We start from the raw sequence: 26,455 nt of genomic DNA on the forward strand, positions 1-26,455 counted from the left end.
CAACATGATTCGTCGAACCAGGTCTGAGAATGAATTCTCCCTGTTTTAAAGTCCTGTTGGAAGGTATCAGACATTGACCTCCATATTTTTAGTGAGGCCAAAAAGATTGCCCTAGAGCTTGACCCATTTGAGAGGATAGTGGCAATTTCCTCTAAATTATACTTACAAACCATAGATTGTGTAGCCTTAGTGTCCAGCTTGGCCCATTTTACTCGACGCTTACATAGTGGGTTGATTTCACAATGATCCAATTTTGGCAGATTAATATGTAGAGCCACTGTTGGTTCAGCTCTTAGTACCAAGCTCAACGCATGGTGATCGGTAAATAATTTTACGACCACCTCAAACTCCTTTATTAAGTACCAATCCTTTGTGTGTATACAAAAATAGTCAATCGTCGATGTTCCTGGGGTGCCATAAAAGGTTGGCTTCCCAGGCGATCTACACCTGCACGGCCATTTAGCGAGCGAATTCCCCATTCCAGGAACCATTCCCAGATCTGCAATCCCCTTTCACACATTCTTTCATCTATCATTTGGACAGGGGCTATCCCATATGCGTAGTCTTCGCCGGGATCTATCTTCTGTGCCATTATCCCCAACCCCATTTTAGCATTAAAGTCACTACCCAAAATTAGCAGCAAGTCTTGGCTCTCATTAGCTATGCACTGTGAATCAACAAGGTCCCTCAATGCCCCTGGGCACTCTTGATTAGCAATGTGTGGGCTGTCATAAAAGTTCACCAAGGTCATCGGTCGGCACTCCACAGGGCGGGCAGTGATACACTGTATGTTCACATTTTTTGTTTCTGTGACTGTTAAAACTAAGTTTAGTGAGGCTTTCAACAAAATTGCCAAAAAACCATAACAACGGCCACACCCACCCTTCTTAGCTGGAACACATTTTGAAACAAAGCCATCAAAGCATAAAGGGGAGAGGGCCCACATCTCCTGATGGAATATTATATCATATTCCCTCAAAGCTGTAACTATCGCAATCTGAGAAAGCTTAGTGGCAGCTCCTGCTATGTTCCAGGATAAGAAGGACAGCTCTGCATATATGAACACCGGCTTATTACCAGTCGGGTTTTGCCAGTCAACACTTCCATTTCTGGACTTCCCCTTGTACTTTGCAACCTCCCCCAAGGCACCAGGTCAATTCAGTTCCTCAGTTTCCCCCAGGACCTTATAACGGTTTGCCAGATCTACAGCAGCAACAGGATTCTTTGGTACGTTCAGACTCCCTCCCCCCATGCCCTCAACAACCCCTCCCAGATTTAGGATTTTGTTGGCGCTCCGTGATGCAGATGGGAAGGGATTTCCAGGATAAAAGGCTGCTAAAGGGAAATAGGCAGTATTTTGGGTGTGGCTTCTACAGAGCCGCCACTCAGGGTTTATGGAAGTAACCACATAATCAAGCATAGCTGGAGCAATTAATGAAACAACTACACAGTCCTCCTATGCACATTTAGATTCCTTCCGAACCCATGAAACCCTTCGCCACGAGAATGCCTCTAGGGTTCACCTTCATCCCCGGAAGGTGCGTATTTATCCATTGTGCTGTTTTATTTAGGAGGGAAGTAGTAGATTACACCATACCAGGGTCCAAGCGGGGTAGTCCTGTGATTACATCAACCAAAGGGGAAGAATCTGGAGGTAAATTCAGCACTATATGCTCACGAGAGGGACCATTATCCTTTAGGATCTTATGCGCCCCCATAGCAGAAACCACAGTGGGGCCCCTATTGCTCTTCCTAAGAGACCCTGCAATGGGTGTGTGTTCTGACTAACAGGGAAAGGGGTTAAAAGGGCAGAGACTAAAGGCTTCTGGCCTACACTTCCACCCACATGTTGGTTATTAGTATGATTTGGAAGAGAGGGGATTGATCTTTCTACCTCAGTACCAATTTCTATTGAACCTTTTCATTCTGTAACGAGAACCTTAACTTCCAAAATATCCTTTTTTAGGCCTCTTATTAAGTCATCCATAATACAAAGGGTGGTACTTAATGAGTTAATGAGGTACTTAATGAGTTAATGAGGTACTTAAGGACCGGGGCTAGTTTTTTGTCCAGCACCTCATCCAATATTTTAAAATCACTTGAGGCTGAATCCATAGAGTCGTTCACACATACAACTGAGCTAGGTTTCCGTACTAACCCCACCAGACTGCCAATAGAAATCCCTCCTTCCTCTTGGACACATACCGTATCCCCTGAGGAGACCCCCACCTATTTCCATTGGGTCCCTTTCTTTGGTGTTGTCATTCAGAATGTTTTCAAGGCGCTGTGATAAACTTGGAATTGAGGTGTTTGGGGAGGGTAAAGAGGGCATTATGTTATCACAAACTCCACTAGAGTGTAGACTGGCAACTTCAATAGCCCTTTCAGTATGTTGAATGCGCTCTTCTATTTTACCTGCCATTTGTTTCATATACTCATTTAATGTTGATTGACCTGAAGGGACCTGAGCACATTTGGTCCTTTTAGACTTCATTTTGGGGGCATTGGAACTAGAATCAGGGCCGCCCAGACCACCTAGGGTACTAGACTTGCTTTTTTTGTTTTATTAGGCACCAACGGTGGGGCTTTAGCCTTGCGTTTGGACATAATGTGGACAAGCTATCAGCAGTGTCTACCTAATAAGATACGAATATTGTGCACCTAGTTAATAGTGCCCCTCCTGATGGATTAGGGACTAATCCTAAAGTACTGGTGTGAGGATTTCTAATTTGTATAATTTATCAAAGACAAGGGGGATAGATAAAAAAATAAGAAATATTAAATGTATAGACATAAGCAGCACCACTTGATAGAGTCCACCAGCCTACTAACGACCAGCTAGCTATTAGCTATTAAAATGATGAATAAAAATACCTAACTATAAAAAATAAAATCCAATAAAGGAACAAATATCTTCATACAAAATACAAAATACGAAGGCACACGTGCATAAATTGATGCGACAAATGCTTAAAATGCATAAAACCTGACAGAAGTAATAAAAAAGAGCCGAGCTATATTGTTCCGGGGAGGGGAGAGATATACTCTCAGCCCCCCACCTGTATAGCCCCTAGTGCCCACTATTGGGGGGACGAATGGTTAAAGCTCAGGCTCAGGCTCAAAGAAAGGAGTCTGGCACACATCTTATAGCAACAGCCCCCAAGAGAAAAGCATAGACATAGGCATAAAACACAGGAATCCCCAAAAGAGGATTGTAGAGGAGGTCCCAAATAAAGCCTGCACTCCAGTCGCCCATGTATGATGAGCAAATAAGCCAGTAGACAGCCGCAATGGGGCTCTGGCCGGTGCCTATTAGAAGAGCAACACCTATTGAAGTACCGATACCCAGAAAACCATGGAGAGTAAGGTATCCTTTAAGGAAACCCTACCAGCAAATGAAACGAAATGAAGTTTGCCTAAGTACTGTCCCGGAAGAAACCAAAAAGGCCTTAATGGGATGAATGGTTACGTCACGAGGGCCTGGACTGATGTTCAGATAGATGAAATGACAACCAAAGAATGACACACAGAGACAAAACGCCATGAATAAAGATATTGTGAACCTAAAGGGGGAGAACGACGTTGAAATGCAAAGAAGTTCAAGATGTAAGCTACTCTCCCAATTCCAAAATGCTGTACAGGAATACATTAGCTGCCTACCATGGTGAGTGGTAAATTCCAAAAAAGCCTACTTTGCTTAAACTGTAGAGGATACATCTGACTACTTTGTAAATTTCTTTTGTATATTTTGATTTCCTTTTGTGAGGCACCATTTTCTGTTCATATTTCCAGTGCTATGTTGATGACACCCAACTCATTTTCAGGCTTTCTTCAGCCACCTCCTCTCCTTCTCTCATCTCTGATTGCCTAATCGCCATTCAAAATTGGTGTGCCGCTAATGATCTTGGTCTAAATGCCATCAAGACTGAGATCCTCCTCATTGGTACACCTTCACCATCCTTTCCCTTCACTCTCTGGCCAGCCTCCCTGGGCCCTCCTCCTACCCCTACCTATGAAGCTAAGAACCTTGGGGTCATCTTTGATTCCACACTTTCCTTCCTTCCTTTCTTTCTCCGCACACATCTCTGACGTCTCTAAAAAGTCAAATTTCTTACTGCATCTCCGATCCCAAGTTCGGCAAAGATACCAACCACTCAACAAAACATAGGAAGAGGGGTACCAGGGGACACAGATGTTATGTCCAGAAACCAACCAGACAACAGAATGGAAGTCTGAACAAAATCCAAGAACCGGCTATCTCAGAAGAAAACTTAACTGTGAATCTAACAGATATAGATTTGTCACTACATTTAACATCGGCCCTTAACAAAGAATTAACATTATGTCCGTCCAACAATTGGAACTACTTTGATACGAATACAGATCTTTTCCTCTTATGTAGAAAGCTAAAACTAAAACTACACTTTTTGAACAGCACAAATATAAAACTCAAAGAAAGGAAACAGGTGGCATCAGAACTTTCAGTGGAACACGTAATAAATACTGTAGAACTTCTTAAGTTACCAGAAACAGAGGACATCCATACAGTCAAAACATTTGCAGAAGAACAAAACATTAAATTAGACCTATCAACGGATACACACTTAAAACCTAAATCCATCTTCACTCTGCAACTCCCGGAGAGCAACGTGATAGACATTTTTCACAAAGCAGTTCAAAAGGGCCTAAGAGAAGTGTATCTCAAAAAACAAGAACCAAAACTCAAATAGAATCTAACCCTGGCAGAGCAAAAAGCTATAATGAATCTCAAAAACAATCCAGAAATTACGGTGAAAATAGCGGACAAAGGCGGAAATATTGTTCTACTCAAAACTTCAGACCATATAATAATAGCAAATCAACATCTAGGAGATGAACAATGTTACAAAAAGCTTCAAAATAACCCAATCAAAAAACTACAGGAAGAATGGCAAATTATGAGTGACCATTGGAAAAGCATGTGTCTTTTGACAGAGGAAGAATATCTATATATGAACATTGAGTACCCAACGCTACCAACCATCTACTTCACGCCTATGATTCCCAAAAAGTTCGACAGACTCCTACAATGCAGACCTATCATAAATAGTATAGGATCTTCCAACTTCATCCATTCGCAGCAGGACTCACCTCTTATATAAAGGACACAAAACATATAATACAGCAACTCGAACACATAGATTGGGAACCCGACTTTTGGCTAGTAAGACTAGATGTTTCTAGTCTCTATACAAGCATTTTATACAACAAAGGACTATATACCACAGAGTATTTCTTAAAAACAAGATCAATATCGTTTATGGAACACAACAACATGATATTGGATATGCTTAACTTCATGCTTTGCAACAACATTTTCACTTTCAACAAGGAAATATTTAAACAAATTCAAGGAACAGCGATGGGGGCAAAATATGCCCCCCCATATGCTAACCTATATATGGGACACTTTGAGGTAGAACATGTGTGGACACATCCCTTTGCCAATACAACTAACCAAGTAACATATTGGGGAAGGTACATTGATGATATTATCATGATCTGGAAAGGAACGGAAAACCAACTGAAGGAATACCACAAATTTCTGAATATCAACAATTATAATCTGAAACTTACCCTGCAGCCAATGTCACATCAACATTTTGGATCTTAAACTCTTTATAGAAGACAACAACATTAAAACAACTCTATACTCAAAAGAAACAGCTGTCAACAGCATACTTAATGCCACCAGCAACCACCCGTATCATATAACAAACAATATACCATATGAAGAGCTATTACGGATAAAACACAATTGTACAAAACCTCAAGATTTTGAAACTAATGCCATAGGATCTATTAACAGATTTAAACAACGTGGATACAGTCATAAACTATTACATAAAAGTTATTTGAAAACTAAATTGAGAACAAGAACAGAACTATTGTTGAATAAACCTAAAGATACTCAAACAATTGACAAAACAAGAATCATTACAATATATAACAGCAGCAATAAAATACTCACAAGAATATTGAAAAAGAATTGGAATATACTCAGAACAGATAGTGAATTAGATCTATTTTTGGATTATCAACCGAGTATAACATTCCGCCAAGCCAAAACTCTCAAAAACATTTTGTGCCCATCACATTTTGTCAATAAGGAACCAACAAGTACTCCACCACAGAACATGTGGCTCAACCCACCAAACAAGGGAAACTACAAATGTGGGTCCTGTAGCATATGTGATTTTTCAGAAAATGCAAAAACAAGCATAACATTGCCCAATGGACAAACCAAACAAATTAAACAATTTATCAACTGTAATAGTAAATACACAGTATATGGAATTAAATGCATCTGTTCCAAATATTACATCGGAAGCACAATAAGAAATTTAAAAACATGTATTGGAGAGCACATAAGATCTATAAAGAATCTGGATTCACAAACACCATTAGCAAACCACTATCGGATGAAACACCACCAGCAAGATCTCAAACAAATAAGATTCTTCGGAATTGAAAAAAATGAAATATCCACTGAGAGGAGGCAATCTAGAAAGAGCATTGAGAAGAAGAGAAGCATTTTGGATCTGTACAATGGACTCATGTTTTACTGGCCTGAACAAAGACCAGGAGATGCACCAGTTTTTGAAATAATAATAATAAAAAAATAAAAAAATATAGAAAACAATACAAAAATACAAAAAATATCTCCAAAAAACAACTGTGCCGTATAAATATAGCCAAATTTAAAAAATGCCATTTGGACAATGTTTGTAAATATTTTACGACAAAAACGCAAGCAACTGCCGTTGTCTGGAGGAGAAATAAACAATTCAACTATTTTGAAAATAATAAGTTAAAATATGCGAACAAAAAGGAATTCAAGCATACAATTTGATAAACAAGCAAAATAAAATAGATTTCTATACTTTATCTAACATTAATGACAAAGTATCGTGGATAACAGTGTCTCCCAATCCAAGATGGCGCAGCTTACTATGGTGAGCCATACAGAAGTAAATAGAATGTAATGCATCATCACGCTACATAAATGTTACAAATCACGTGACTGTACGACGCAAGACGAACAACTTGAAGATCGGCACACAGCAAGGAGTTAGCAATACATATCAGAGACCAAAACTGGTAAGGGAAATGATAACCTTTTTTCTTCCATGGTTTTCTGTTCCACTCTCCTTAGAGGTAGAACAAAGCGAGAAACATTTTTGGATAGCTAATGTCAATAGAAATTATAATGATGAGAAAGGGTAAAAATGTCTAAACGAAAGTGCCCAAACAATATATAAAAAAGCAAAAGTAACACGCACATTAAGCTTCTAATTTGGGTATCGACACCTCGAGGCGAACACAAATGGTTTCCGCGACAAAACAATGAAAATGACGCAAAGGAACAGCTGACTATATTATCAGCATAGAAATACGTTGTAAGGCGGAAAACGGCAGAATTTGAAGGTATGACCGGAATTACTATGTAATCATTTCCATTTTCTCTGCCATTTCTAAATAGCTTTTATCCAAGAAGGCACAAGGAAAATACAGTCTATCGATGATGATATAAAAGAACAATGTTTACCCGCTAATATATTAGGACAATATCCGCTGATATTAAGGGGAGATGAACAATAACAAAAACTTTCTATTACTTTACAGAAATAAACAACACAGACTCAACATAAAATAAGCAAAAGTCACATCTGTGTTTGCCTAGAAAATTATAACAAAGCATTTGGGAAAATTACTGTTAAATAAAGAACACCGGGATACCACTACAAACAGTGCAATAAGGAACCTCCTGAAGAACCGTCACAAACAAAGACGGAGAAACACGTGTCGAGGTGCCTCACAAAAGGAAATCAAAATATACAAAAGAAATTTACAAAGTAGTCATATGTATTTTCAAACCAACTGAATGAAGACAAAATATTCAGTGACTGTATTTTGGAAAAACTAAATCATTATATAAGTGGCTACGAATAAGAATGGACTCAAAACTAATTTGGAAATATAAAACTATATACAAGTCAATCTTCTGTGAAAACATAAAGGAAAATAGAAAATCAAGAGATTGTTCAACAGATAGCTCAACTATCTAAAAAATATCTATTGTTTGACCGTTCTTTGTAACCCAAATAAAAAGGCAAATTCAAAAACCAACAGCATTGTTCTGATTTTTTCCATTTTTCATACCCTGGTCAGCCTAAGGGTGGTCCGTAATTTTTGAAAGCCTTTCACAAGCTAAAACAAATCCAATCTATTTTTTGCAAGTATAGAACCAATTACCAAGGGCGCCAGTAATCGTCTTTTAGGCTGAAATCTGTTTTATTTTCTCAAACTGGAGAGGAGGATATCAACAAGCCCAAAGCCCTATTTGAACTAGTGCAATCTCTCTCCACGCCAAAATTAGCACAAGATGCAGTCTCCCCTTCCCAAGAGCTCTGCGACTCTATCTCCACTTTTTTTCTCTCTAAAATAACCATCATTCGAGATAACATCATGGTGGAGGCTGCAGCTATTGCTGACGCCCCAGTCTTCCTGCTACCCCCTTCGACAGGAGGATGTTGGTCATCCTTCCCCATCTTTTCTAACACTGAGGTTCTCTCTACTATTCAAAAGCTCAAATCTGCATCCCCTACTGACGCTATACCACTCGCTCTTTTGCAGGAGACGTCTGTGGACCTGATTAATTTTATCACGTCAGCAGTTAACAACTCTTTCACTATGGGAGTGATCCCGGATTCACTTAAACATGCTTTAGTGATTCCTTTGCTTAAAAAGCCTTCTCTCGACCCTGAAATAATGGGCAATTATCGTCCCATTTCACTCCTGCCTTTCCTGATGAAGGTCATGGAGGCACTTGTATCGCCACTACTATCCACATTTTTGGAATCCACACAGTTTCTTGACTCCTTTCAATCTGGCTTTCGACCTGGCAGAGGTACCGATTCTGTTCTCAACTCGGTGATGGATGACCTTATGCGTCTTGTTGATCAGGGCGGTGTTGGAGCAGTCCTGCTCTTAGATCTGTCGGCTGCGTTCGACACCGTCGATCACTCTCTTCTAATCTCACGGCTCTCAGAGGCCGGAATTTCTAGTCAAGTCCTCAAATAGTTCATAGCCTTTCTTACTAATCGCTCTCAGTCAGTCTAGCTTCCCCCTTTCTGCTCTGCTCCTGTTTTCCTCTCTTATGGTGTCCTTCAGGGCTCAACGCTTTCCCCTATTCTGTTCAACATCTATATAAGATATCTGCTGTTCCTCATTGAGTCTCATGGGTTCCGCTTATATTCATATGCAGATGATACCCAGCTACTGGTCCGTCTTGACCTAACTAAACCTGAAACAGCTTACAGACTAAAGAAGTGTCTGGAGGAACTTGGTCTATGGATGACGCTGAATTGGCTCAAGATAAACGGCACAAAAACTGAAGTCCTGGTTGTGGGTACATCTACCCCTCATGTGTTCTGGACGGCTGACTTTTGCCCCCCGTCATTGAGCCCTCTTCCTATACCCGTCCCATCAGTTAGGAACCTGGGAGTTCGCTTCTCGGCTACCCTGACAATGGACGAGCAGGTCAGAGCCGTTTGCAAATCAGGTCATTTTAAACTTAGGGTTGTTCGAAAAGTCCTCCCCTTCATTCCCTCTGCCAGTCAGGCACTGGTTGTGGCAGCCCTGGTCCTTAGTGTCCTGGCAACTGCAACTCACTTTAACTGGCGCAACCTGCCTACCTGATTGGTCAGCTGTAGCTGCTTCAAAACACTGCAGCCTGTTCCATCATCTGCTCTCCTTTTGGAGCCCATATGACCCCATTACTGCGACAACTTCACTGGCTCCCTTTTGCTCAGCGCATTCTGTTCAAGTCTTTGTGCATAGTACACCGGGCGTTTTATGGATATGGTGCAGAATATTTGCAAACTAAATTCGCTCCCTATCAGCCCTCACACACCCTTCATTCTCTTACCACCCGGCGGGTGGTTGTACCTTGTTTCAAGCTGGCCCATAAGGGTGGCCGTGCTTTCTCTGTTGCTGCTGCAAGAACGTGGAATGACCTTCCCCTTCCGTTACGCGACATCTCTAATCATCTTGCTTTTTGTCGAGGATTACAAACCTTGCTTTTCTAGATGCACTCCTTTCTGCCCACCTCCTCAGCGCCAAGATGCCTCCGGGTGTACGTGCGCTTTAGAAGTTTAACATAACATAACATTACATAACATAACATAACATAACATAACATAACATAACATAACATAACATAAGCAAGATGAAGATATTCAACTAGTTTACACCTGTAAATATGCTTAGAACCGCAAGAAAGCTAAGGAAACAGTGCGGCTGCAGCTGCTATGCTAAGTAGAAGAGTAGTGCGGCAAGCGCCATTATACATAATCTACCTCAAACGAAGCACTTCATTATAAGCTTATTTCTACTTTGCACAAAAGCAAAGCCAACCCAGGTTACTAAATGCCAAACCAAGAAGATTCATATTCTAGCAACACGAGGAGAGACGGCTGAATCGAAACTCGGCAGAGGTAGCTTGTGCCAGAGAAGCCAAGGCCATACCAATAGAAGCTATGAACAGTAGCTACTTTTAATTGAAACTAAGAACAGAATATCTTGCCTCTGAAGGATTGAGATAAGAAGGCAAAGGCAGGTGGCGGGTGAAATGAAAATCAAATACACAAATTGAGAGAAATGAGACAAATTCACGGTGTGGGAATCACCTGACCAGCCGAGCAAGAAGAAGCACGGGTTCACACCTATGCTTGGCACCGGACCAAGCAGAGATATCAGAACCTTTCCAGACAGAAGATGCAGTTTCGAGGCCAACCACAGTTAACTAATTGACTCATGGCTATTAAAGTTATGATTGATTGTAACAGGGGCTGGAGGAAGGCTGGGTAACTGAGGGGCATCTCGCACCTGGCTGAGCCTTCTGCGTGCTGCTAAGCAAAGTAGAAAGTTATGCATGGGGTTGGTGCCAACCCAATCACAATGGACCAAGTAATCTAGGGTCCTATAGTTAGTAGAACCAATGAGACATTGTACTTTTAGTGACGTCTACAGTAGTCATTTTGAAGGAAAGGCTTAGATGCCCAACTGACAGTGCTTACCCAATGCCCTCACTCCGTTACCATATACAGATATAGTACCTATAGTAAAGTTACGTTTTCCTAACCAATGGAATTGCATGTTAACTTTTGAGTGGTACACGTCAATAATGACGAGTTTTGAGTATAAATGGTACAACTTGTATGAAGTTCGTTGGAGTTGAAGCGAGAAGAACGATCGCATCACTGCTGATATCCATGACTCCCCGTTTTTTGTACTTGTCATTAAACGGACTCCCTTTGCCAAACCATTCAGTTGTCCTTATTGATTGGTGTTGGAGAAATAAATCTGCACCCCCATCCATCTCAAGGGTGCAACTATCGCATCTTAAAGTACTTCTGAGCAAACCTAGGCTCTATGGGCCGGCCGGGGGACTCGGGGTACACTTGGTAGTAGAGATTGATGGTTCTCGATTATCGATTATTGATTTGAATAAGACACCCATTGACTGCCGACATAAAGTAACTCTAGGTCTTCGGCAATATCACAAGTCCTTTGCGATTTGGCTGAGTAGACCGGGAAGCTCCCCGTGGACAGTGATAGTGTAAGGGAAATCTGCAGACTAGGGTCTGAAGGAACCCGTGTTTCCCCACGCAACCCCTTCCCATTCTTACAGGCAGCTGAGCAGGCGAAAAGCCGAAGAAGGCGGTAACGAAGGCAGTGATCCTGAGGGCCCAGAGAGGAAAAAAATGGGAACAGTTAGTGAAAAAGACTGAGGGCCTCATTACACGGTAGGCGTTATGGATTTAACCTTACCGGTAACAGAATACCGGTAACGTTAAATCCCCATGCGGATTACGACCCGGCTCACTGCTATTAGCGGCACCCCTAAGTACGGTGCCACTAATAGCGGGCAGGCCGCGTGCGCATGACCCTCCATCCCGTAAATTACACCATGCCGCTATTAGCACAGCATCACAAGGCTAGTGGACATGCCAATAGCGGCATGGTAAAGCCCCCCAAACCCCTTACCGCCATGTTGCTAATACCGGCATCGCGAACCACCCATTAAGAGAACTGAGCAGTGTTCCCACCTGCCACAGGTGGACACAATCAGCACAGGTGGAGGCAATGGAGACTGTGGCAGCTGAAAAGGAGCACACCACACCCCTTCCCACACCCCTTCCCACACCAAGATGGTTCCAATACTGGCAGCATTACATGGCCTGGAGGACCTCATTGCAGCGCAGCTGCAACAACAACAGGCAGCACAAAGGAGACGCAGGAGGAGGAGGAGGAGGAGGAGGAGGAGGAGGAGGGCAAGACAGGCACAGCAAGCACCACCACGGCACTTGATCATACCACAGGGGCACCCACCAATCCCCAGGATCAGAGCCAGTCCATTTAACCTAACCCCTGAGCAGATACACACCCTGTACCGTCTGGACCGGGATACCATCACCAGCATCGTGGACATGATACACGACGACATTGTGAGCCTCATATACATCAGAACTGCCATCCCCCCGCTACTGAAGGTGGTGAGTGTGCTCCACTTCCTGGCCACAGGCACCTACCAGCATACAGTGGGACAGATGCAATGCATCTCACAACCAGTATTCTCCCGCACGCTGAACCAGGTACTCGATGCCCTCCTGAAGCATGCACCTGAACACATAACCATGCCATGGACTGCACAGGAGATTGCAAACACAAAAGTTGGTTTCTATTCACTGGCAGGCATACCAAGTTGCATCGGGGCCATCGACTGTAACCATGTGTGGAATTGGTGGTCCCACATCACAATGAAGTAGTCTACCGAAACAGGAAGCAATTCCACTCCATCAATGTCCAAATGGTATGTGACGCCAACAAGCTTATCACACATTGCTGTGCCCGATTTCCTGGATCAACCCATGATTCCATGGTCCTGCGGAACTCAACTATCCCACGCTACATGGAGCGACAAACCGCACAACGTTCGTGGCTACTTGGTGAGTAGCAGGGCAAGCACATGGCAGTGTGATTGGGGGGGGAGAGATACATACTCCAACTGGGTGTGTTTCGGGGGGAGAGAGATACATACTCCAACTGGGTGTGTTTTGGGGAGGGGCGATACATACTCCAACTGGGTGTGTTTTGGGGGAGGAGAGATACATACTCCAACTGGGTGTGTTTTCGGGGGGAGAGATACATACTCCAACTGGGTGTGTTTTGGGGGGGAGAGATACATACTACAACTAGGTGTGTTTTGGGGGGGGGAGAGATACATACTCCAACTGGGTGTGTTTTGGGGGGGGCGATACATACTCCAACTGGGTGTGTTTTGGGGGGGGCGATACATACTCCAACTGGGTGTGTTTTGGGGGGGAGAGATACATACTCCAACTGGGTGTGTTTTGGGGGGAGAGATACATACTCCAACTGGGTGTGTTTGGGGGGGAGAGATACATACTCCAACTGGGTGTGTTTTTGGGGGGGGAGATACATACTCAAAATGGTTGTAGCTTGTCGTACGCCGGACTTATGCACATACAGATGTACGCCAATGTCCATCTGGGAAGGCCGCAATGTACTTGAGATGAACCGACATGCAGGTATAAGCTACACAACATAGATAACAATCCAGGTCTAGAAACATTAAACATCCATCCACATACACATTGCACAACATTCCACGCCACAAAATATTACATTTTACACATGCCATCAAGAGAGCCATCCTGAATTAGTCCACCCCAACATCAAATATGCAATGTGCCCCATAATGCATGCAAATGGATCAACCCTAGCCATAGCATTTCACCACGCACCTATCCCACCACTGAAGCGATGCCTCTCTGCATGGCAACATCAATGTTGGTATGGCAGTACACCAGCAGTGCAGAACTACATCTGACTGGCCCCAGGGACACCAGAGACCTCACCTCACCTAGGACATGTCAATTACTGCTGGAGGCATTGATGGGGCATGTCCACTTGCAGGGTGTAGCTCCCCCTTGCACATTGCTGTCACACAGACCATCTGCATGTATGCTGTCAATTGTGTACGTGAATCACAATGCAATGCCAATTTGTGTCATTTGAACAGGCCGCTCTTGAGGTGAACAGTGACAGGACCCTGTTCCCTCCCCCATACAGGTGATGCGGGCTATCCCCTGAAGAGCTGGCTCCTCACACCTGTACGGAACCCACAGAACAGGCACGAGGAGGAATACAACCGTGCACATACCCGGACCCGCATCGTGATCGAGCAGACCTTTGGCCTTCTGAAGTCACGTTTTAGGTGCATTAGCAGGTCTGGTGGCGCTCTCCTGTATGGACATGAGAAGGTGTCCAAGATCACCATGGCATGTGTCATTTTGCACAATATGTGTATCAGACGGAATGTGCCACTGCCCCCTGACCTTGAAATAGAAGCACCTGATGAGGATGATGATGGTGATGAGGACAGAGGTGAAGGGGATGCAGGTCTTGCAAGAGGGGATGGGCAGGAGGGACGTGCTGTGAGACAGCATCTGATCAACCAAATATTTTGAGGAATATGTTTTCGTACTGTCACATGGATATTGTTAGTAATGCACTGGTGTATGTTTGTGAGCACGGAATGGACCCTGTTGCCAATAAAGTACACAGACACAATGAGGATGTCAGGCCTGTGTTTTGAACATAAACCAGTGTATTGAGTAATGAAAAGGTGAAAAAGTGCAAGTCCCTGAACATCCCAACACCCTTCCCCCCACCCCCCACAACACACCCATAACACCCTTCCCCCCACCCCCACAACACACCCATAACACCCTTCCCCCCACCCCCCACAACACACCCATAAGACCCTTCCCTCCACTCACACAACACACCCATAACACCCTTCCCCCACCCCCATGACACACCCATAACACCCTTCCCCCACCCCCCACAACACACCCATAACACCCTTCCCCCCACCCCCCACAACACACCCATAAGACCCTTCCCCTCACCCCCCACAACAGTTACTCATGTGCCTGCCATGTATGCATTTGGCCATGCACGCAGTGGAATTTCCATCAACCCCCTATTTGTCATTGTCTGTGGCAGCATTTTGAGAATGGGCAGACGAGCGCCTGGTGGTGCGTGTTGAGCGCCGGAGGGGGCTTGTCTGTCTTGATCCTGATGATGATGATGGGGCAGACTGTCCTTGTTGCAAGAAGTGGCGGTCCATGGCATCAGCCATGAGAGATAGGACCTCCCTGAGCCTTGAAATCTCAGTACACAGCCTGTCAGTGTTGGCGTCCATCCTGTCAGTGGAGTGCTGCGCCGTCTCTGCAATGTTTTCCCTGAGATGGGCAACCTCCTCAACATACTGCCCAACCAGCACAGTCAATTCTCTTTGACGCTCCAGGATGGTGGTCAGTTGGAGGGCAGTGCTGGATGATTGAATGGTGGGGTCTGGAGTCTGGAATGGTGCATGCTCTGTGGTACTATGGGGGCTTGGGGTGTGCATCCCCATTGGGTCAACTATGGTGTCCTCAAGATCAGACAGGGGGGCAGTGGCAGCTGCCTCACCAGCGGAGCTTGCCGCAGCTGATGGTGGGCCCGCGGTGGCTGCTATTGGTGCCTGTGGGATCTCCTTAAGTGGTGTGGCTGCAGTTTGTGGTACAGCTACTGCTGCCATGACAGTGGCACTTCGTCAGTGTTTCATGGTCATCAGGTGTGACCTTCCCCCCTTGCCCCTGGAAGTTGTGGGGCGTCCTCCGATTCCTGGGCCCTTGGCCTCTTACTAGTCGCTGGTGCCAGGGATGCAACAGCGGCCTCCTCGCCATCTGTGTGTGAGCCTGTCAGGGACAAGAAGGGGGATGGCATTGGTTGATTTTCAATATACTTAATGCAGTTAACATCAATGATGCAGTTGTGGCCATTGGGACTTAGTAGTTGTGGATGCAGGTGATGTGCCAGTTCAGTGCCTCATCCATGCATGGTTGTATTTGGAACTTGTGACTGGTGATGTGCGCATGTGTGTGTGTAAGGGTCTCACACTGACATGGGGAGGGATGGATGCATGTGTGGATGTGTGCCCATGCATGAGAGGAGTCTATGCTGACATATGGGTCAAACAGTACATTCACATCGCATTCTGTCATGTGTACACTCACCTGCATCCGAAGTGGTACCCAAGCCGACCTCCATGCTGCCTACTCCCTCGATGGATTCAACTGCAATGAGGTTCCCACAGGTCTCCTCCCATTCTTTGAGTCGGATGGGTGAACCAGCTCCTCCTTCACTGGCAATCCGGTGGTTCTACCAAGGATGCCCCTCACCCGCAGCCTGAGGTCATCCCACCTTTACCGGCACTCACGCACTGTGCGGGTGCTGGTGCCGACTGCACTGACTTTTACAGCCACTTGTTCCCAGATGGCTTTCTTCTTCAGTATTGTGGGCCGCCGCATGTCATTAGCAAAAACGGCATCAGCATTCTCAGCCAGGGTCTGTGTAAGCATATTCAATTCCTCAGGAGTGAATTTCTCCTTGCGCTGCCTGTCAGCGCTTTTTTTGAAGGCCTTGGGCATGATGCAGGTGTACAGGATGATTTCCAACTCTGAGCAACTCGTAACAGGTCCAGGGGGCAGAGGATGGCAATGGATTGTGTTTTTGAAGATGGCCGCCGTGCTATTTCCCGTTCCTGTGCGATGACGCTATTTCGGGTTCCGCAAAATAAAGGTCACCGCTAATAGCGGTGACCGATATTTCCATGCAGCAGGAGGGCGGAGGTGCAATCAGCACATTGGTCGAGGGCGGTAGGTGACTTTATTGGGTCTTTAACGCCATGGCGGTAGGGGGTTTACCGGCATGGCGCTATGCTTGTGTCCGCGAACTCGTAACAGTACGCTATTGCCGCCCTCTTGTGAGGGCGTACACGTTAATAGCGCCATGCCGGTAAATTTCGTTTTTTACCGCGTACCGTGTAATGAGGCCCTGAGTGTTTTGGCAAAAGTGCATGCTTTAGAACAAGTAAAGGGAAAAGGTAACGGAGGGATGCGGGAGAAAAAACAAAATATAGTTAGACGTAGAGAAGAATGTATATATCTAAAAGGAAGGGAATAACGACTCGAGAATAATTAAACAAAGAGAGATGTTACCGGGGTGGACACCTAAGAAGAGAGAGGTTACTGGGGAGGACACCCGAGTAGTGAGAGGATTCGCCTTATTCCTACGCTTTTAATATAAGCGGCTAGAAGAAACGTGTACCCATAGTCCCAACTAAAGGGGAACAAATAGACTACCACAGCGATTAAAGACGCCGTGAAAGGGATATGTTTAAACTCCATGTCGGGGTACTATTTAGAGGAAGAGATACGTGTGACCAGCTGGGGTTCGTCGAGTCTGTCAAACGTCTGTCTTACATGTTGTTTGTTGTGACGTCACAAGTCGAAACATTTTCTTTGAGAAAACTGATTTTAATTTTACGCGATTGAATAGCTGAGATAATATCGCATGCAAATCAATGTTTTTTGAGTAAAATAGAAGATATAAAATTTGGTGGAAAAAATCGGGATTGTAGCTTGTGGTGTTTGGTGCTCACTCATATTTTTGGAACTTGTTTAAGTCACGTGAAGCATTGACAAGTGTTATATAAGGAGAAAGGGAACAGATTTAAGCATGGAAGACATAACTCCATTGACACACCTATGAAAACAGTTGCCGAAACATGCACCTAAGTTAAAAAAATACAGTACAGAGTGGGTCGAGGGGACCGCCCACAAAATTTTTATGCCATGGCCACAAGGGGGGTCCTTATCTAAAGCTGTCTTGCAACACATGACGACATATTTGCCCGCCACAAACACGGGCAAAAAGTTAGACAAACACCTCGCTGTTCTAGAACTTTGGAAAATGTATGAACAGGGAAAGGAAGAGGAGCCGCCAACAGATTGGATACTTAATGTATGCACAGAGGGGGGGTGAGATGCCTACTGCGCCACCCGCCCCATCTGAAACAAAGGTTGAAGAAAACAAAGACGAAGGGTTATACCCGCTGAGAGAACTTAAAGCAGCTACAGGGTATAGTAACCCAGCATATGAGTCACCTACGCAAAGTAGTGACGAAAATCAAGGGAGAGAAAAGGATAAGGAAATCGCCTCCACGGTCCCAAGGGACAAGGAGAGATGCGATGATGAAAGAAGGGACCAGACACAGACAAGTACATCTCTCGATAAAGAGAGAGAAGGGAAAAGATGGAAGGGAAACAAAGATAGAACTGATGAGATAGCATTTGCAAAAAACAAATGGATGGGAGGGCAAATTTTATTGAAACTCAATGGCAAAGGCATTGATGATGCGAAACAAAAGGAGAGACTAGACAATGTACAGAGAAAGGAGAACAAGAAGAAATTGAGAGACGAAAGAATAAGGAAAAAAGATAGACAAAGGCGAGAACAGCTACATCGCGAAGAGCAAGAAAGACAGCTCGATCTCAAACAGAGAGCAGCCAATGATCAAGACAGACAGAAGCAGCAAAGGTCAGAGGAAGAGCAAAGAATCCGAGAGAAGAGAATAAAGAGATGAAAGGAGGAAGAAATCCAAAGGGCAGATGAACGTAGAAATGAAAAGAAAAAGGAAGAAGATAGGGTCAGAGAAAGTGCAGAGAATTCGATGACGATGTAGAACATAAGCAAAGGCAGAGAGCAGGCAATCTTGAATATCTGGAGAGAGAGGTTAAAAAACCTGATCCTGTAGTAGATTGGGAAGATATAGAAGAATTCTTTCCTGTGTACGATTCAGTACCAGGCACTTCTAGGGGAAATATGGAAGATGACTTCGACACCAGAAGCATCGGAGAAACAATCAATAGAATATATGATGAAATGGGGCTAGAACAAATACCCCAAAGGGAGGGGGAAGACGAGCGCCTGGAGAGCACTCAGCTGTACGACACTGAGGATGTCTCCCAAGGTAGTGGGAATAGAGAACTATCCCTGGATAGACTAGAAATAATTAGGAAGAAAGAAGACATGAGAAGTGGCACTAGTTGGGGACAGACGATGTCTGACTCAGAAAGGGATGAGCGCAAGGAAAAGGAGGAAGAGAGGAAGAGTGAAAGATGATTCCCAAGGGAGAAAGGAATACGATGGTCAGACACTGGTGAGTCCGCACCAAGGGCATCGGAGTCAGCCACACAGTCAGACCGACACGAAGGAGTATCTCACGGTCAGAGGGGGGTGTCATCACTGCCCTATGTGGACAAGCTCAGGACATTGCCAGGCAGACGGCGATGCAGGAATGTTACCCCTGCAATAGACAGGAGAACAATGAGAGAAGAGAGAGAGGGCTATGCATCCCAATTTCTGTTACTGGAGAAAGGGGGAGCGAGACCACAATATAATCCATGGCCACACATGGATCGTGAAAACTTGAAAAACAAGCTTCCTATGCTGACATCAGGAGCCGGAAAGTGGATACACGAGTTAGAAAAAATTACAGGGGGAAACACGTTAGCTATCGGGGATATCAAGGGTCTCACAATCTCCATACTTGGTGAGAGAGCCGACGACGTGTGGACATGAGCAGGTTACCCTGGAGTGACCACAATTAATACAGCGCATGATGGAGCTCCATTTAACAATTGCAGGGCTGCGATATGGAAGGCCTTATGAGTGCTTTACCCAGACACTTCTGATATGTGAGCGCAAGACACGTGGGTACTCGAAACTCATGAATCTTGGACGAAATCTATACCTGTGTTCTACCATATATTGTGCCAAGGGCTGCCAGAGCCAGTACAGAACCAGCTCAAGAAATGAGTAGGAATCAAGGCTAAACCTTGGGCAGAAATACAGCTGACCATCGCACACTATTGCAGGCTACTGCAAGAGAAGAATCGCAAAAAGGAAGCTACACGAAAGGGTGAGGAAGCTAAATTGGTGCAGAAGAACTTGTCAAAATATGCTCTTGAGGGAGCCATGATAACTAGCACAGCTCAATCGAGCATGCAGCAGGTCAATAACCTGCAGCTGACTTATCAGGGCAGTACTGGGCTTTATCCCAGGGGAAGAGGACTTAGAGAGAGGGGATGGCAGATTAATCAGGGAGGTTTTCAGAATAATCAAGGAGGTTTATAAAACGTACAGAATGGCAACCAAGACATGTGAAATGGGCAAATGATCAGACCACAGCCAGTATGTTGGTTGTGTGGGATGACGGGACATTTAACGCGCACATGCAGAACCCAAGGCCTGATGCAAACGGCTAAGGTATGGGAGCAGGCATGGTGAATCCATCAGCAGTTTTACAGCAGGGAGTTGCACAGAATCACACGGTTCAACAGCAAACACCAGGAGCGCAGCAAAACCCACAGCCCCAAAATATAGTGAGTTTTCCACAAGGGCAGTCCCAACAGTCACTGCTGCAATTGTCACAAACAACGAGCTTAGGGCAGACCATGAACCCTGGAATGAGGAGTAACACTGGTAATGTGGGATGTCCAGTCGCTCAAGGTGGGACAAAACTATATATGGACTAGGACAGCTCACTGGGAACCCTGATGTGTTCTATCCTATCGGTGACACCTGACCCTCACCGGAAACCTAGGGTGGATGCTGTTATAGGGGATAAAGAATATTCCTTCTTAGTTGACACGGGTGCAACACGCTCGTGCATATGTGAAGGCAAGTTTTCCTTGTCCGGCGAGGCCATAAATACTCAGAGTTCACAGGAGCCACAAGTCGTGTTCCCTTGACAAATGCCCTTCCAGTCTGTATAGGAGAATGTGAAATTAATGTGCCTTTATTATAGTCACGTCAGACCCCAGTAAACATTCTGGGTCGAGATTTAATGACTAAGTTAAACATGACAATCTCATTCATGCAGGAGGGCATATTATGTTCGACTCCAGTAATGCACTATTCAAATGTATGCAAAATGATCAGAGCATACGCAGGACACACAGCTATGAGGGCCATACCATTAGAGTCAGAAATATTCGCGTATGGTATGCGCATATTTATGGCAGGGCTACCAGGCCTTGCAGACAGAATTATGAGAACCCCAGATGAACTTCTATTTAGACCAAGAATACCGATGCACGAGGAGAAGGGACAAGTATTTCCCTTGATACACACAGTTGCAATACGAGGGAGAATGGCCTTGATAGATGGTTATGACGACAAAGGCCGACAATGGAGTGCAGTATTTGCCATTGAAGAAGGATATCGATTGACTGACGTCACTTATGACGATCTGTTTGAAGAACAAGCAGATATAGGAGAGACAACGGTGGAAGTGAGTCTCACCTTTTGGGTGAAAATGATCAAAAGGGAAGTGCCTCAAAGAATAATGTTGGCACGAAACCGTCCTGAATATTTTGCTGACGACATGGCCCAGGAGCCTGTCTCAGTATGGACTACAGGACCCTATGACGTAGGCCTCCTGAAAGGGGTTGGAGAAGTGAGAATTAAGCTAAAACCAGGAGCAATTTTACCCAAAGCACAACAATATCCCATGTCCAGAGAGGCAGATGAAGGGATTTTTAAGACAATTTCGGCTATGATGGAGCAAGGCATCTTAGTGAGGTCAGAGTCGTCATGCAATACCGCGGTTTATCCGATCAAGAAATCAAAGGGAGGGTCTTGGAGGCTAATCCAGGATTTACACCCAATAAATGATATTGTTGAGGCCAAGTTCCCTTTAGTCCCTAACCCGGCTACAATCTTATGTAAAATACCTGTTGAGGCAAAATATTTCTCGGTGATTGACTTGAAAAATGCATTTTTCTCAATCCCGTTACACCATGACTCACAAGATCTGACGTCATTCACGTTCAGACAGATGTGTCTGAAAACCACGAGGCTACCTCAGGGGTACTGTGAGCCTCCCTCTATTTTCAATCAAGTCCTGCCGATGGATTTAAGCAATATTGCATTAAAAAGTGTTGTCCTGCAATATGTGGATGATATCTTGATTTGCAGCACGACAGAAGAGCAATGCAGGCACGATTCTGTTCAGCTATTGACTGTACTGGCTGAGAAAGGATATAAGGTTGACAAGGAAAATCTACAATATTGTCAAACGAGAAGTGATGTACATAGACCAGCTGATCTCACATGAGGGAAAGAGAGTGACCCCAGAAAAGGCTGAAGCCATACTGAACACAGCTAAACCACACACGATAAAACAGATGCAGAGCTTTTTAGGCCTATGCAACTATGTCAGAGCATGGGTCCTCAACTATAGCTCTTACACTGAGCCTTTCCTTCAGGCCCTAAAGAAGGCCCAAGTGACAAAAGAAATGATTGAATGGTCTGAGACCATGGAGGAAGGATTTGATGTACTCAAGAAAGCTATTTGCACAGCACCAGTTCTAGGGATTCCCAATTATGCAGATGAATTTTATCTGTTTTCACACACCAATGGCAGCGTCATGATGGCAGTGCTCACTCAGAGAACCACACTGGGGTACTAGCCCCTGGCATACTATAATGGAAATTTGGACCCAGTAATGAGAGGTCATTTTCCGTGCGAAGAAAGTTTAGCTGCCGCAGCGTTCGCCATAGAGAAAGCGACAACCATTATGATGGGTTTCTCAATGACGTTGTACGTCGAGCACTCGCTTTTTGCCATTCTAGAGAAACCAAAGGGCACATTGACATCTAAGAGAGCTTCTGCTTATGAAGTGATCGTATCAAATCCATTGATTAAGGTAGTCCGATGTAAAATAGTGAACCCAGCTATGTTCATAGCAGAGCCAGTCACTGAAAGAGAACCAATACATGACTGTGCAAACTATGAAGAATTCTATGATGTAATTCCCAGAGTGAAAGAAAATGCCTTGGCGGAAGGAGAAAGTGTCTTTATTGACGGTTCTTCGAGGATCAATCAAAGTGACGGACAAAGATACTTATTATATCTTACTTATTAGTGCGCGAATACCATCTCATTATTCGGCGCAGGCTGCAGAATTATTGGCGTTGATACTCGCCATTGAGGATCATGCAGACCAGGAAGTAACGGTGTACAGTGACTCCGCCTATGTGACGTCGACAGTGCACGCAGGTTTAGCGTGCTAGAAAAGGAGGGGCTACCTCCGAGCAGATGGCACGCCAGTGCAGCACGCAGCCTTATTGGACAGGCTCATTAATGCACTATAGCTCCCAGTGGGCATAGCGGTCGTGAAATGCGCTGCCTACACAAAGGGGACAGATTTCATCTCACGCGTAAATCAAGCAGCAGACACGGAAGCCAAGCATATGGCATCCAAAATTGAGACGATCATGGAAGTGGAAGTCACCCATACCAATGAGAGAAAGATGGTTGCATGTATTACACCCGAAAGTTACAGTAACCTGGGGCAAAAACAGCTAATGGAACTCCAAGGGGAGGCACCACGGGAAGAGAAGAATCTTTGGAAATGACAAGGGTGTTCTTTAAACCCCTCTGACAGCTTGTGGTGGAAAGACAGCACTGGCAAACCAGTAATGCCTGTAGCCCTATTAAAAATAGCACTGGAACAGTTGCCTTATTCGGCACACAAGACAAAAGAAAATGTAGCAGCAACACTTGTAGAAGACTGGTTCATACCGAATTTAACCAAGCACATTGCATTCTTTATAGTAAACTGTATATTCTGCCAACAATTCACAGCTGGGCACACATTAAAGGTAATGAGAGCAGTTATCCCCAGGCCAAATGGGCCTTTTCAGCACTTGCATGTCGATTACGTCGACATGATTCAAGTATGTAACGGGTACAGATACTTAATTGTTGTGGTGCGTCCATTCTCTAGATGGATTGAGGCAGGTCCCTGTACACACCCAGACTCTACCTGTACTGCCAAATGTTGAGTCAGAGAAGTGTTCCCCAGGTGGGGGTTGTGCGAGGTCATGAGATCAGATAATGGAGCTCACTTTGTAAACGAGACATTCAAACAGATCAGCTTGCTGCTTGGTATAAAGCACAAGTTCTCGTCGGTGTATCATCCACAAGGTAATGGGATATGTGAGAATCTCAATGGCTTATTAAAGGAACGGATAGCCAAGTTGAAGCTGACTCTAAGAAAGGGATGGTTGCACTGCCTTCCTTTGGCACTGTATGCACTTAGGAACAAACCTGGTTCCGACCATCATCTTACGCCACACGAGATAGCCACAGGAAGAAGAATGCGTACTCCTCTGACACCCCGAGATCGAGCTAGATGTGATGCCCACTCAACAGGGGAAATGTTAGTGTCTGAAATGCAAAATTACCTGAATTGCATGACATCTTGCCTTACTGTAATTTCAGATCAGCTGCAGCGATGACGAAAGGGGTGCAGGGCAGCACGGAACACAGAATGAGATACTACTACAGACACAGCGCAAGGACTTCATGTACCATCCGTTTTCCCTGGAGACACCGTCCTTGTAAGGAATCATACGAGGAAAAAGTGGGATGAGCCAAGATTTAACAGTCCCTTCACAGTGGAGGACTGCACTCGCTCTGCAGTGAAACTACAAGGCAGGAGAGCTTGGATTTTTCTGGGCAATATCAAACCCTATATCGGAGAAGAACCCCTGCCTGCACCCCAATGAGAGGAGTCTACGAGCAATGGGGAAGAACCACAGCACGTGCAGACGAGATCCATGACGAAGAAAAAGGACGCATGACCAGCTAGACAAAGATAAATAACTTTTTGTAAATTGTGGCTTAAATTCGACACTTCCTCTAAGCAAAAAAGGGGATAAGGACATATAAACGGACCCTCTGTGCATCCTAGTTGCAGGGTGAAGAATAAATTGCACATATAAGCCACAACATAGTCTGTTGACTTTGAACTTTGGACTGAGGCACACTTAAGGCCTTGATAAAAAAAAAGAATAAAAATAACATGCCAAATTTTGATCGAGGACACATAAATTGGAAGGAAATACTGTATCCAGACTCATTCCACACTGAGACCCTATTCGGAATCACTTATGGTGTCCCGCAGTAGTGACATCACCAAAGATTCACCGCCCTCAAGAGGGGGACACTTGTAGGACACCTGAACCTCTTAAGCACAGAATCCAAAAGAATACATGGTAAAGAAGTACAATAACAGGTAGACATTTTGTGAATGATCGAGATGGGGATCCAAAGCAGCAATCTTGTCCTCCCGCAGGAGGAGAGACGTCCACATTTCTCTGGAAGTAAATGCTGCCACCTGACCTACAGGGACATGATGTATTTGTGTATCATATTCATCATTGTTTTACTGTCATTAACAATCAGAACTGCATTTTCTATCATTACACAAAGCATTCCAATTCGAGTGCACCCACCTAATGACGCACGTATGAAACCCACAAAAGCACCCAGACCTTACATAATCATTTCGGTCACTAGAAGATCTGATGGTGGAATGAATGAGCTTGAAATGGATGTGATTAGCAATGACACACACACACTTGAGGTAACAAACAAAAAGTAAAGCCACAGACAGGGTCGGCAAGGAATGCATGAAGAAAGATTGCTGACAACCACACGCATGCAAACACTTAATGCACACGCAGCAGGCCTAGTGTAAATGACTACAGAACCGCAATCCACAGCATTAGAGAAGAAAAGACTGCATACTATAAGAAACCCCATATCAGACACTGTGGAAAGACAAGAGGAATTGGAGAAGAAACCAACAGAAATTATAAGGATAAACACTCCTGAGACAACACTGATGGAGGCAAAGACAAACTCAAAGAAGATCTCACAAGCACAACTAATAGTAGATGCAGTATGGCCGTCATTAGCAAGAGAAAGCAAAATACTAGAGGAGCTGAAGAATAAACACCCAGAGACAGCAGTAACAAAAATATGTGCTCCAATGAGAGGGACAAGTACAAGTTCCACAATACGACCATACACTGGACCAATGCCAGTATGGATACAAACGTTCCTAGCCAGAAAGAAAGAACTGTATGAGGACCAAGAAACAACGGCCAGAATTCAGTCTACTCAAATGGCGCAGATGAGGAGGCCTGCAACATGGGCCTGAGAATCCTCCAGTAAGAAGGAGCCGTACAGATGCATTCAGAGATGTAGTTATAGCCAATTACAGGAAAACACTCCGAATCAAGAGAAACATGCATGGAGATGACAACAAACTAAACGACTACCTGGATATTACAGCACATCTGGGAAACAACATTTGGTACCAGCACATGAAAGAAGTTGGAAGACGAAATTCAGAAGTGGAATGCTTCATTTGTGGACTCCTACCATACATCATGGGGAAGTCCAAGATCTTCGTAGCTGTAGAAATCGATGTCCAGACAGCACACTGTCTTTCACACGTAACCATGTGCAAAACTAGAGGCCAGTTCATGGGAAGTGACGCTTCTCTAATATGGGCAACTGAAACAGCCTATCCTGATGAAGATGATTATGTTCAAGACATAAAGACATGAGACA

At 44.5% G+C, this 26,455-nt stretch overlaps 1 protein-coding gene across 4 annotated transcripts in view; it reads left to right on the forward strand.

Moving 5' to 3' along the window:
• The window catches only part of LOC138535053 (dimethylaniline monooxygenase [N-oxide-forming] 2-like), a 500,693-nt gene that overhangs the window by 398,753 nt on the left and 75,485 nt on the right, over positions 1–26,455 (forward strand). Inside the window, exons 8-9 of one of the 4 annotated variants that reach the window (XM_069641266.1) lie at positions 3,393–3,410; positions 6,564–6,583. The exons of the other annotated variants lie outside the window; for them this stretch is intronic. Coding sequence (XP_069497367.1) covers positions 3,393–3,410; positions 6,564–6,583 — 38 coding nt within the window. The remainder of the gene's footprint in view (positions 1–3,392; positions 3,411–6,563; positions 6,584–26,455) is intronic. 4 annotated transcript variants of the gene reach the window in all.

The sequence above is a fragment of the Ambystoma mexicanum genome, chromosome 1q (genome assembly GCF_040938575.1).
Source record: "Ambystoma mexicanum isolate Mex_15411 chromosome 1q, UKY_AmexF1_1, whole genome shotgun sequence".
Lineage (NCBI taxonomy): Eukaryota > Metazoa > Chordata > Amphibia > Caudata > Ambystomatidae > Ambystoma > Ambystoma mexicanum.